Here is a 13,526-nt window from a genome sequence, read left to right on the forward strand (position 1 = left end):
CAAATTACACTGCAGGGCTAGTTTACACATTATCACCATGTAGTAGAAAGTGTGTGATTTGGGGGGGGGATAGAGAGAAATTAAACCAGGACTAGGCCTATGTTGGGGATATCTCTGGGGACAGTGATGAGGTGGCAATGACCTGTATGCAAGTGACCAGTTGTTAAGTGATTTGTCCTACTCCATGACATCTCCTATCCAACACTCAAGGAAACCCAGCTTTCTGCATGCCAGCGAATATCTCTTCTATCAGCAGTCAGGACCACCAGTCCTAGGGCTCGCTCACCTTCTTCCTTCCATATTACAGAGTAGGTGCTGACGTAAAGGGCATTTTGCATAAGTAATAGTAAAAGTATAAGTAAGCACACATCACAAAAACAAAAGAATACAATTGTATTATATTAAGCAAAGACTGGGGAAAAAACCCAGTATCTGATTAGTAACCTATTACAAAATGTATGGTAGGGCAGTAGTGTTATCTACTAGAGGAAGAGTGAGGCCTTTTCCCTAAAGGGCCATTGCCATGATCGATGTTGGCTAACACATGGACACCATAGTCATGTTGTCAAATCAATGCATAGAGTATTTCTTGAATCTCCAAGCTGTCCCAACTACCTGTAAGGCCTGTTCTATAGACAGGTGTGAGATACACAAGTAATCCCGTTCTCTGCGAGAGCAGCAATCCCACCCAATTTAGTGTTCCCTGGAGCTGAACCTCACTGTTTGTAGTTACAGAGATCCCCTGGTGGACATTTAAACAGCCGTCCAATAGGAAGCCGCAACACCAGCCTCACAATAACATGGCAGCTTTCTATAGGCCTGCGGGACCCACAACATTGGGTGGCCATAGATCTACAAACTTCTTTAAAATAACTCTGGTTCCGCAATGTGTGAGTTATCCAAGTTGCCTGGTGATTTCTGGAGGAACACTTTTTAAACAAACAGGATGACAGAAAGATTTAGAAAGAAAAAAATAATAAAAAAGGCGTTAAAACAGTTAAAAGTATAACAATGATTAGAAGCTTTATTTTTCCAGTCGCGAATTTGCAAAACGTTACAGAAATGGAATGGTATATACGTGTCGAGCGTTCTGAATACGTTCTGATAAATATTTAGATTCTGATCATTGAGCTTACAAATAGAAATGTGGATGGTACAAGGCAAGTATTGCCTTACAATAGTCCTTATTCCAGTCAATAATATGACTGATAGTTTTTCCATGTTAAACAAAAAGGCTGTTTTTAGGCCGTTTTTGAAGACATTGCTAATGATCCCAACATCCGTGGTTAATCCAAGAAGAAAATGTTATTGAATTGTGTTGCACACAGCTTCTTGATTTCTTCTGTAAAGAGAAAAAAACAAAAAAAAAACAACAGTTACGTTTGCAGAGGCTTCTCCAGCAAGAAGGGTTACGAGAGAAAAAAGGTGAAAGCCCATTCCCAAAATAGAGCAAGACATGCAGTGTAAATTCTCAATACCTTATGATTAAAGCGCCAAACCAGGCTCTCCCCCCCCCCCCCCCCCCCAGGATTAAAGCAGGGGGTCTCCAGATATGAACCCCATTAATTTCAGCTCCGGGGACCCCATGCTTCCGGAGATACCACTGTAGTAGCTGCTGGTAGCGGTTCTGCTCGGCTACCAGGGTTCATGTTATGGCTTCCTCTTGGCCTGTGTCACCCGAGAGCTTTAAAGCCCAGCGGCTACCGGCGGCTACCACGGAGGTATCGCCACAATATGAGGCTTCTATCATTGGCGGTGCAACAAAGCAATATGCAAATTGAAGACGGGTTCAGCAGGAACTCTGCATAAAATATATTATCTTGGAGGTCTTCTGTGACTTCGGCAAAGAAGAAAAAGGCAGGACATAGTGCAGCATGCAATATATTCAGAAGTAGAAACGTAGCTTTCCCAGTCACTTTTTACAAGAATACGGGCCTGTCGTGCGAGTGCACAGGAAGGTCACTGTGGTGGCAGCGGATATTGATGCATAGGTACAGAATGGTGTTTGGGAAGGTAAGCACGTTATGAAGTGCACGAGAGAGCAAGAATTATGGCCCAAAATGCTTACATAAAATGTATCGTTCAGAAGTGGGAGCAGCTGGATCAACGCATTATTGATTATGCAATCAGACAGTGGCGCTCGTGTCTTCGGGGGGCGCGATCCAGCAGAAGGACAGTTTGAACACATGTTTGGAACTCAAATTTATAGTAATCTTAGTGTTTCAGATTAGATTACAACAGTTTAAAAACATTTACGCGCTACGAAATTCACATCTAGTTTTTGGTGATAAATCAGTGCAGTTATGAGGCTATTTGCAGTGTTTCATGGATGTGCATAAATAAGTTACATGTGTCTTTATTATCCCAATACATCCAAGCACCAAATGCACCATGGGGGTTGGTTACCTGTTTATTAAACAGGACAAGCCAAATCCCTTTATATGTATTAATACAGGGTTCTCAACTTCAGTCCTCAAGATCCCCCAACAGGCCAGATTTTAAGGAAATCCCTGCTTTACCACAGGTGGCTCAATCAGTCCCTGCTTCAGCACAGGTGGCCCAATCATCAACTGAGCCACCTGTGCTGAAGCAGGGATATCCGAAAAACCTGACCTGGGGGAGGGGGAGGGGGGGGCTTGAGAACCCCCTAGTAGTGGATTTTCCATTCAGTTAGACATCATACAGCTCTGCATTGTACAAAGGGTCATATCAATGCAATGAAAGAGCAGGATGGAGTCAAGATGTATTCAAGACCAATAACAAGAGGCAGAGCAACCATCCGTTCCCTGCACATTAATCATTTACAAAAGTGACAATTATGGTGTTAAAACAAATTTGGGCCCAGCACCGACACCTTGCATGGCTGAAATGACAATGGGCACTTATTTATCCCCCTCGGGGAGAATTAACACTGTAACACAAAACTCCTGATTGATAACTGCCCCCAGTGACGCTAATTATGTCAAGGTGCAAGATAGTGTTTACCTTTTAATTATTAAGAAGATCTTGCTGAAAAAAAGCCAGATGGGGATGAATATTTATGATCCCGGTGAAGTTTAGCATGAAACAAGAAACTGTAAAATCACCCGGATCTCGCCCGTCGAGGCGTAACATGGAGAGATGATGGAGGGAGGCGTTTTAATATACACAGGGGGCTTTACATATATAAAAAAAGGAAATATAACCAGGTGATTAACTAAATAGCCTTTGAAGCGAGACCCTCTTGAGCACAAAAGCCAGTTCCCTGTAACCTTGGGCAGGACATGTACATGTTGGTAGTGGGTGCAGAGGGATACATGGCTCTGGGTGGCTTGTGCCATTATTATTAATACACCGATATGCACACAATATTTTTTATAGGAAAAAAATATGTATCTTAAAAGGCAATAACGGCACTTACGGAAAACACCATCAGGGAGAAGTGGAACAGCAGCGGTTCCTATTCCTAAGCAGGCACTTTTCAGGGCACTTCAGCGGGCTGTTCCCCTGTGTTGGAAGCAGGGGGTCTCCAGAGCTGGACCCCATTAAATACAGCTCTGGGCACTCCCTGGTTCTTGAGAGAAACATACTGGAGAAGGTGCCGCTAGTACCTTATGGAGGTTTAAATCCCTCGCATCACGCAGGCCAATAGGAAGCCGTGACAGATGATGTTGCAGTTTCCTATTGGTTCCCAATCACGAGCAAGATTTAGACCATTTTGTTTCCCCTGGAGCGTACAGTACCGGCGGCACCTTCCCCGGTAAGCATCTCGGGAACCAGGAAGTCCCCGGAGCGGATTAACACGGTTTCGTTTCGGAGACCCCCTGCTCCCTATACACGGGGAAACAAGGCGGGTGGCAAAAATAAAATGGAGTAGGAGGAACTGCCTCTTTAAAATCATGCACATTCTCTCCGTTAATGATCCTTAACCACTTCACATTCACCATCTGTAGCCGTCCTCCCAACGCATTCTGTGGCAGTACCCCTCCCTTCCATGTCACCCCCATGTCAACATTCCCTATTCTGCAGTCTCCGGTCATATTTAACACATAACTCTCCTTAAAAAGCATCCAGCACCGAGCGGAGAAATCTAGGAATCTCACCATTTACTTCAATTAGATTAGAGTTCTTCTGATTTAAGATCACATACAGCTCCCGTTGATCGGACTTTTTCCCTACAACCCAGTAGTCACTCATCGCCTTCACAATGATCTCTTCATCTTCATCAACTCTAGAACAAGATTTTAGAGAAACACTACATTGGAATATACATTTCCTGAGCAGAAGAAATATTACATTGTAGTTTGTCATTCTAGGACAGAGCTGTGCAAACTTTTTCTTCTACGCCCCCTGCCTGCTCTCCCCACCCCCCCTTACCTTGTCTCCGGCGTCAAATGACACTGCGGGGGGGTCATGTGACGCCGCATCGCCCGAAGCCGCCAGAGACAAGGTAAGGGAACTTCCAGAGGCCTCGCGCTGTCCCCGGGGGAAGAGTAGGTCCTCTGGCATTTAATGTACAATTTAACTTAGATGCCTCGCCGCATCTCCCCCCCAGAAAATCTCACGCCCCCCCCAATTTGCGCACCCCTCTTCTAGGTGGGGGAGCGCGGCGAGGGCTGTGGCAAGCAACAGGTTCATCCTGAAACAGAAAGTACATACAAGAGGTGCCGCGATGCATTATATGTATTTTTATACAATTCTCTTTCAACCTTCCAGGAATTTTTTTACTCAAACTTTTTATTGGTAAGTTTTACAACATGAACTGAAATAAAACATACATAACAGTACACTGGTACTGGGGAAATGGAAGAAATAATAATGGGGCGGCAATCAAAAAGGGGAAGGGATCGACACCCCAAATGCCCTTACAAGAGGACTGTGTGCTGGTTGAGGATCCATAGTTGCCATACTCTCTGAAATTTGGCATATGAGTAAGAGTCGTTAACTATTTACAGGGGAACTCTTAAAAACAGCAGCAGGAAAGTGTGCAAGCAAAAATCAAATGCAACGCATATAATGCAGATACACGAAGCTAGATCATCTCAACCTTAGGATTGCGATTTGCGCCACTAAGGGGTGAGCCGCTAGCACCTAACAGTATATATACATTGCACATTCTGGGGGAACTGGTTCCTGTGACATTTGTAGTTCTTCAGCTGGATCAAAACATGAAGCCCTATTAGACATTTCTTGAACCATGAATCAAAAAAAGAGAAACGAAGAATACACAATATGTTATAAGCACAGTGCTTTCATATTACTGGAACTCCAGTTATCAAATCAATTAGATTGTAAGCTCTTCTGGAGAGCGACTCCTTTCTCCCAATTTACATATTCCCTGTGTTGCAATTGTATTGTTCCATTGTTAAAGCGCTGCATACCTGTTGGGCAGTATAACAAGCAAACAGCACATTATCCGATGCAGGAGCGCGCAAACTGGGGGGCGCTGCAGTTATAGAGGTCCCGCACTCTCCCCCCAGGCATTAAAATTAAATGCTGGGGGACTGCGCGAGGCCTCTATAACCCACTTACCTTCCCTTCAAGCGACGCGTCGTCCTGGTAACCTGGCCTCACGTGACATGGCACGTCATTTGACGCCGGGTTGAGCAGGGGGTTGGGGGCGCGAGGCGCACGGGGAAAAGTTTGCGCACCCCTGATCTAACGTATATGTGACCCGCACTCAGACAAGAAAACTATGACAATTAGTTATCGTCAATTCATATATTTTACATCAGTAGAAAAATGCATACCAGGTAATAAAAAAAAGTACTGTCAAAACTATCAGCAAGTGACAAGAATAAGCGGAAATACACTTGTCTCCAGCACGGAGATGATCTTGGCATCCAAAAAACACTAATCTATACAGTATGAAGAGGAGAGAAGCAACACAGAAATATGCCCAACACCATGAAGCAACGAGTAGCTTGGATACACGTCACATTATCTTTAAGTATGCAAAAAAAAAAGCAAAACAGCGGTTATGACGGGGGCAGCGTTTCAGGATCTCACAGGCTTTCTGCTGGCCCATTCCCACGTATAAAAACACAAAGATCTTCCCTTACGCAGAACTTCCCTTACGCAGAACTTCCCTCACCCAGAACTTCCCTCACACAGAACTTCCCTCACCCAGAACTTCCCTCACCCAGAACTTCCCTCACCCAGAACTTCCCTCACCCAGAACTTCCCTCACCCAGAACTTCCCTCACCCAGAACTTCCCTCACCCAGAACTTCCCTCACCCAGAACTTCCCTCACACAGAACTTCCCTCACCCAGAACTTCCCTCACCCAGAACTTCCCTCACCCAGAACTTCCCTCACACAGAACTTCCCTCACACAGAACTTCCCTCACACAGAACTTCCCTCACACAGAACTTCCCTCACCCAGAACTTCCCTCACACAGAACTTCCCTTACCGCGAGTCCCTGCTCAGAAATCTCAACATTCCAAGTGGTGGCAAGAGGCCACACTCAGCCCATCTGGATCTCTCGTTCCCGTGTGTGCGGGTCACATATATCAGATACTGTGATTATAGTAAGGGTTTACAGGGACCCTTCTTGTTACCCGCACCTATTTCATCATTGATAGATTTTTTTGTTTTGGGTGGTGCTGGCCGTCACTTGTTTAGACCAGGCGTGCGCAGTCTTTTCCCCCTGCTCGTGGTTGCCGCCCCGGCGACACACGTGACCCCGAGGAGTCATTTGACTCCGGGTTACCATGGCGACATGTCGCTGGAAGCCAAAGTAAGTTAGTTACAGAGGCCGTGCGCGGTCCCCCGACATTCAATTTAAATGCCTTGGGGGAGAGCGCAAGACCTCTGCAACTGCCCCCCCAGTTTGTGCACCCCTGGTTTAGACTGTACATACAGCACATGTTCAGTGAGCCATTGGCACAAGATGGAGCTGAACTTTCGCCAGAGACACCTCTCCCTGGTTCCCGAGACACTTACCGGTGAATGATGGCAAAAAAAACAAAAACGTAAGCCAATAGGAAGCTGCAAAATTATCGGTTGTGACTTCCAGCTATTTAAATCCCAATTAAAAACCAGGAAGTCATGCTGGTAACTTCACCGGCAAATATCTCGGGAACCAGGGGTCTCCACAGTGGAAAATAGCGAGGTTCGGTTCTGGAGGACCCCCAGTTTCTATCCTGCTTTATGCAAGCACACAAGGCCACTTAATACGCAGTCTCCTGGTCACAGTAAGCCAGGCTCCACTGACCTTGTGAAATCGCTGTTAATGTCGCCAAGAATCTTCATCAGCTCCGGGTGCACAGACGTGAGAGACGCGCTCGGCGTCTTCCTCAGGTGAATCGTACTTTTCTCTGCTAGGTTCATGTGATTGAAATAAATAAATTTAAACTGAGGTTCTCTCTCAGACCTGGAAATGAAAAATCAGTATCAGAAATCAAAGAAGAACTCTTTCTCCCGGCACCATTTTATTGCTCGTATTAATCATTTATTTTTTCTTATACAGTGCTGCAAGGTGACGCCGCTCTGCGAGCAGAATTACTCCGATACCTTAGAAGAATTAGAATCTAAAGCAGAGCTAATTTCTCCAAACGGACTAGATCAGAATCATTTAGAAGTAGAAGGTCCAAAAGCCTATCGCAATTGAAGATTAGATACATTTAAAGACTTCAAAACAACATTTTAAGATTGTGCAAGCATTTGTAACCAGGGGTGCGCAAACTGGGGGGCCCAGGATTTTCTTGGTGGGGGCGTGGATGTTGCAGAGGCCCCGCGCTCTTCCCCAAGGCATTTAAATTAAATGTCGGGGGACCGCGTGAGGCCTCTGCAGCTGAACTTACCGAGGTTCAGCCGGCTTCAGATGACGCGTTGACATGGCAACGCGGCGTCAAATGACGCCAGCGGGGTCATGTGACATCACATGACCCCGCGCTGACACCCGTTGCCATGGCAACGCGCCCCGTGACATCCCATCACATGACCCCCGCTGACGCCAACAGACTTGTAAGGGGAGCGCGAGCACGGGGGAGCGCGAGCACTGGGGGAGTGAATGCAGGGGGTTTGCGCACCTCTGATCTATACCACGTATATTTATATTACCTTAACTTACAAGCGAGTTTCATGTGATAACTGCACTTTGCTGCCTAAATTACTAGTATGAGATAAGCCGACTCGGTGGGTCCCCAGGGCTCGTCATGGGCCGCATGTGGCCCGCCGGTTGCAGGGCCCTGATCTCTATGTGCCCCAAGCACTAGACTTTAGATGATGTGATGTATCCTAAGGAGCAGACAAGTGAACTTAAAAGCAAGAGCACCTTTTGTGACTTGCAATGTTACCACTGTCCTACCTCTAGATCAGCGATTCCCAACAGGGGGTTCGTGAGGGGTCTCCCAGGGGGATTTGCCAAAACAAATCTGTACTGGCGGATCCCGGTCAGTATAGCGGGATCCTGAGCCCGTGTGGGGACTGAGCACTTAGTAAGGCCCCAAAACTGCACCTCACCATGGGGGGTAGAGCCGTCATATACAGCAGGAGGTTTCAAAGTTGCTCTCCCCAGTGCTTTGTATTCACAGTGGCAAGGCATTGTGGGGCGTGTCTTTGGAAGCTCCTGCAGCAAGTGACGGCTATACCCCCCCATGCTGCCTGCACACACTGAGGGGCAGTTTGGGGCCTTATTAAGGGTGTGTGTGTCCACAAACTCAGGACACTATACTGCCTGGGATCGGTCACGCAGCTTTGTTAGCGATAGTCTGAGTCGGCAACAAGATTGAATAATTAGGGGGTTCACAAAACATTTTCTAGCAGGGTGCGCCCAGTGTAAAAAAGGTTGGGAACCGCTGCTCTAGATAATGGTGCCTGGATATATTGTCCAATTAGTGTTATAGTTCATGATGACTTTCAAATACCCAGGGTAAAAATAAACTAAAGAATCATTTTACAGGGTAAAGAAGAATGGCTGCTCTGCCTGTGACATTGGGCAAGTCCCCCATGTACCTCAAGCACCACAATTAGATTGCAAGCTGCTTGGGGCAGGGATTGCTACAATGTTATGTACAGTGCTGCATACACTGCTCCAGGGGTGTGCGGCGCTTGCAGGGCCCCCCCCGCTCTTCCCCACATTTAAATGAAATTCCGGTGGGACAACGCGGTGCCTCCAAGTCTCTTGCTTGGTCTCCGCGGCTTCTGGCGACGCATCGCCATGGCAACGCGCCGTCATTTGGGTGATGCCGGAGTAAAGGTAAGGGGGAGGGGAGAGCAGGCAGAGGGGCACAGACAAAAAAAAACGTTTGCATGCCCCTGCACTGCTCTATGCCAGGACATACGTGAACCAGGACATACGTGAACACGAGAGGTGACTCGATGTGATACTTCCTGGTAAAACATTTTATAAAATCAATAAATAAATGACTGAGAAGGAAGTGGAAACGCAGCGAGACGAGAGAATTTCTCAGGACTCCGGGCAGTAAAAACACTATACAGGCATACCCCGCATTAACATACGCAATGGGACCGGAGCATGTATGTAAAGTGAAAATGTACTTAAAGTGAAGCACTCTCTTTTCGCCACTTATCGATGCATGTACTTAACTGCAATCATCATATACGTGCATAACTGATCTAAATAACGCATGTGTAACAGGCTCTATAGTCTCCCCGCTTGCGCACAGTTTCGGTACAGGTAGGGAGCTGGTATTGCTGTTCAGGACGTGCTGACAGGCGCATCCGTGAGCTGCCGTTTGCCTATTGAACGATATGTACTTACTTGCGAGTGTACTTAAAGTGAGTGTCCTTAAACCGGGGTATGCCTGTAACGGGGAAGTGGGAGAATCTATTCAGTGAGATTATTTGGAAATTAGGACTGCCAGATCAGAGGAAGAAAATTGTCATGTCGTCTTATATAGAGAGATGTCTAAAGCTTACGCACAAGGCAATATTGTCTCATTGATGTGTTATGTCCATTAAAAAGCATCATGGTTAACACCGTTATCTTCCTCTTCCCAGGGCCATCCAGTGTTTTATCCGGCCAGTACAAATAAAGAATCAAAAAAAGTTATCACCTACTATTGAAGTACCGATACATATTTTTGCACCATTGCAACTGGACTGACACCTACCAGAACCTATTCCCTAAAAGGATCAAGTGACACAGAACAAGCAAATATATTAAAGGACACGATCCACAAAGGGCGTTTTACTCCTCTTCATATGGATGGGAGCTGAGCCTTTGTAAGTTCTAAACCTGCAATGTCTCCTGGGTTTGTGGCAGTAACACTTAGAGCAGAGCAGCAGAGCAGCAGCGCTGGTCACTAACCCCGATATCCTTCTGTTGATGTTGAATTGTTCACAGATGTCTGATGCCAACACTGTAAGCTGAGGTCCAACAAGGCTGTCTAATTTCCGACAGAAATCCGGTGTTAGGTGCACAGACGCTAAAATCATATAAATTATATGAAAAAATAAAGGAATAAAATGTTAGCTTGGGTTGAGAAGAAATTAGCTTTTTACCAGTTTCGTATGTCTTTTTGTCTTATGATAAAGCGCAGGTCTCATCGGCCCCCGATTTAATATGCTGTAAAGCCGTCTCCCCCATGCTGGAGAAGGTTTTAGTTCATCACTGCATAGGGACCATGGTGTACAAAGTTGGGGTGTATGTATGAAAGTGTCTCCGCAGGCAAACCAGCAGCAGCAACAAGTCAAAGAAAAGACATCATTGTTTTGAACGGATCATTCATTGGTTCAGAACATCACCGAAAGTATCAGTTTAGCAGCAGTACTTTAATAAATAACCAAGATATGAGACAGTGGTAACCAGAAGCCAAGTGGTTCTGCTAACATTGAGAAAGGAGGCAGCACAATGGGACATTGGTAAGCTTATCCTAGCTAGGGCATGCTGCAATACATGCTGCTCATGCAAACACACACACTACTCTTTCTAGGTCTATGTCGGGGTTAAATAGATACCAAGGTCAAACTGCTTAGCAGCAGTGTCACTGGGGCTGCTCAGATAGCCTGTGGGCTAATGCAATTGCATACAAAGTCAGTTAATAGTGAAGTTAAGCAATATCCTTCTTGTGTCGTTTCTCCACATTAAATCCCATTGCCGTTCCCATGCAGCAAAAACAAAGATGAGAAACCCCAAACTTTGCATCTTGGATCATCATATTAATACCACAAGAAAAGGTTAAAAATAAAAAAACAGTTCAATACAGGAGAAACAGAATCAAGGCAAAAAGGTCATGTAGAAGCATATTGGAGAAGCATCAACACAGATTATCTGCCCAATGATAATATGTATAAAGGTTTGCAAACCTTAAGGGAACCCAGTGGGGTTTAAGTGGTGTAATCATGTAAGGTAAGAGACATCCCAGCCAAAACCCAACGTCGCTACTTTAAATGTCTCTAGTTACCCAAGATTGTCACAAACATCACATCTACTGAGACAAAGGGTAACAATGTAAAGTGCTTGACCAGCCAAATACTCGTATAGAAGTCCGGCTCCAGTTCTGGTAATGTTACCGTGGCTAAAGTCCTTTACCTCTGGTCGCCATCACTTCAGTGGATGGATGGATGTCCAGCTCCAGTTCTGATAATGTCACCGAGACTATGGAGCCAGACATCCATCCACTGAAGTGATGGCGACCAGAGGTAAAGGACTTTAGCCACGGTAACATTAGCAGAACTGGAGCCGGACTGCTATACGAGTATTTGGCTGTGTAAGGAATCGGGGAACATGTCCTTTTCCCTCCTTACCTGTTGTCGCGCAGACCTCCACTCTGGCGCCAGCGTGTGCGCGCACCCTCGCTCTGCTTACAGAGCTCGCGCAGCTCTTCTAGAGTGCCACGGAGCTTAGCTCCGCCTCTTCGGACGCACCGAGCACACGTGATGACGTGCACCGCTCTCCAGCTGTGTGGCAAGTATTCATTTAGCCCACTTGTCTCCTGCAGCTAATCCTTGCCTCCGCGGAGGCCGCGCCTCCGCTCTGCCTCCCTCGCTACTGGTTCCTGTGTGCTATATATCCTGCAGTTCCTTTCCTACCTTGCTGAGCATAACTTCTTGTAGCCTTGAGCTCGTGCGTCCGTTGTGCCTTGCTCCTTGTCCTGTGTTCCTCTGCCAGTTTGACTCTTCCTGTACCGACCTGGCTTGACCTTGGAACCCCTCTGGATTTTGACCCCGGCTTACCCTCGACTCTGCGGACCTCTCCAACCCAGACCACGGCTATACGGACTTCCACGATTCCAACCCCAGACCACGGCTAACGGACTTCCACGATTCCAACCCCAGACCACGGCTAATGGACTTGACTATTCTGACCTCTCCATTCCAAGACCTCGGCAAGTATCAGGACTAACCCACTCTCTCCAACCCCGACCCGGCTACGTTTGACAATCCACCTGCCAGGCACGCTTCCGCTGCTGTGGGTGCGTGGTTTTATACTTCCCCACCTCAGTACCGGGGTTCTGTCTTGCTCGTGGGCAGCACAAGCGTTACAGGCTGGTCAAATACTCGACATTGTTGCCCTTTGTCTCAGTATATGTGGCGTTTGTGATAATCTTGGGTAACTAGAGACACTTAAAGTAGCGACGTTGGGTTTTGGCTGGGATGTCTCTTACCTTACATGATTACACCACTCGAGCCCCGTTGTGTTCCCTTAAGGTTTGCAAACCTTTATACATAATAACATTGGGCAGATAATCTGTGTTGGTGCCTCTCCAATATGCTTCTACATTGCCTTGATTATTTTTCTCCTGTAGTTAACAGTTTAACATTTTTGCTGTGTATGTTTATTAAAACAATGATCCAAAAATGAAACGTTTTAGGTTTCTCACCTTTGTTTTTGCTAATATATAATAACACTTGCACCACCCCATTCAAAAACTAGTGTAATTGAGATATCAAAAATCATATAGCCTTGAGCAGCTTAGAGTAACGTCCCCTTTCTTTTTGAGTTCTAATCTCACCTAAGAGATGGCCTTGGACAGACCTGATCTGTTTTTTTTTTAACGGTGCAATAACCCCTCTTCAGGGACAATTTAAAAACATCAGGTGACAAATTGCCCTAAAACGGGTTACAAAGATTGATACTCACCGTCAATCATAAAACACACAGAGGCACTCATGGCCTGAAATAAACAGAACACACTGGTTTACCATCCAAACTTTGTTATGCATTTGCAGTAGAAACATCAGTGTGTATTTTGTGAAGGTTTATGCCAACAGCTGTTCATTATAGGACTATAACATCAGGGGAATCACACTGTTTGAGGTTGTGAATTTCATAATGAGAGTAAACACAGCTGCAGTGTTTCCCAGGGGTATTTCTCCCAGGCAGCTCAGTCACTTCCATCTTTCTGTAAGGACATCCCTCTAGTGACACAAAGTAATGGGGCACGGTGTGCATGGCACTGTCTGAAAGACTGCTCTTGATTATCACCCCTGTATAGCCTTCTTGCCTTCATGGATTCTCAGTCCCACTTAGCAGAGTTACAATAATGGGAACACACTGCTATGTGAAGAGAGTTTACAGACTTAAAAGCTTGTGCACAAACTACATCTATGAAGGACTCACCCTTAGAAGTCATC

The 13,526-nt window shown here is 46.0% G+C and overlaps 1 protein-coding gene across 3 annotated transcripts in view; it reads right to left on the minus strand.

Annotated features, from left to right (window-relative positions):
• Positions 1 to 997: 997 nt before the first annotated feature.
• Positions 998 to 13,526, minus strand: part of CCZ1 (CCZ1 vacuolar protein trafficking and biogenesis associated) — a 53,188-nt gene continuing 40,659 nt past the window's right edge. For all 3 annotated transcript variants that reach the window (XM_075565453.1, XM_075565454.1, XM_075565455.1), the window contains 5 exons: positions 13,033 to 13,066; positions 10,258 to 10,375; positions 7,198 to 7,356; positions 4,083 to 4,210; positions 998 to 1,342 (listed from right to left, as the gene is read on the minus strand). In XM_075565453.1, coding sequence (XP_075421568.1) covers positions 1,287 to 1,342; positions 4,083 to 4,210; positions 7,198 to 7,356; positions 10,258 to 10,375; positions 13,033 to 13,066 — 495 coding nt within the window. In that variant the 3' untranslated portion in view covers positions 998 to 1,286. The remainder of the gene's footprint in view (positions 1,343 to 4,082; positions 4,211 to 7,197; positions 7,357 to 10,257; positions 10,376 to 13,032; positions 13,067 to 13,526) is intronic.

Source organism: Ascaphus truei, chromosome 11 (assembly GCF_040206685.1).
Source record: "Ascaphus truei isolate aAscTru1 chromosome 11, aAscTru1.hap1, whole genome shotgun sequence".
Taxonomy (NCBI): domain Eukaryota; kingdom Metazoa; phylum Chordata; class Amphibia; order Anura; family Ascaphidae; genus Ascaphus; species Ascaphus truei.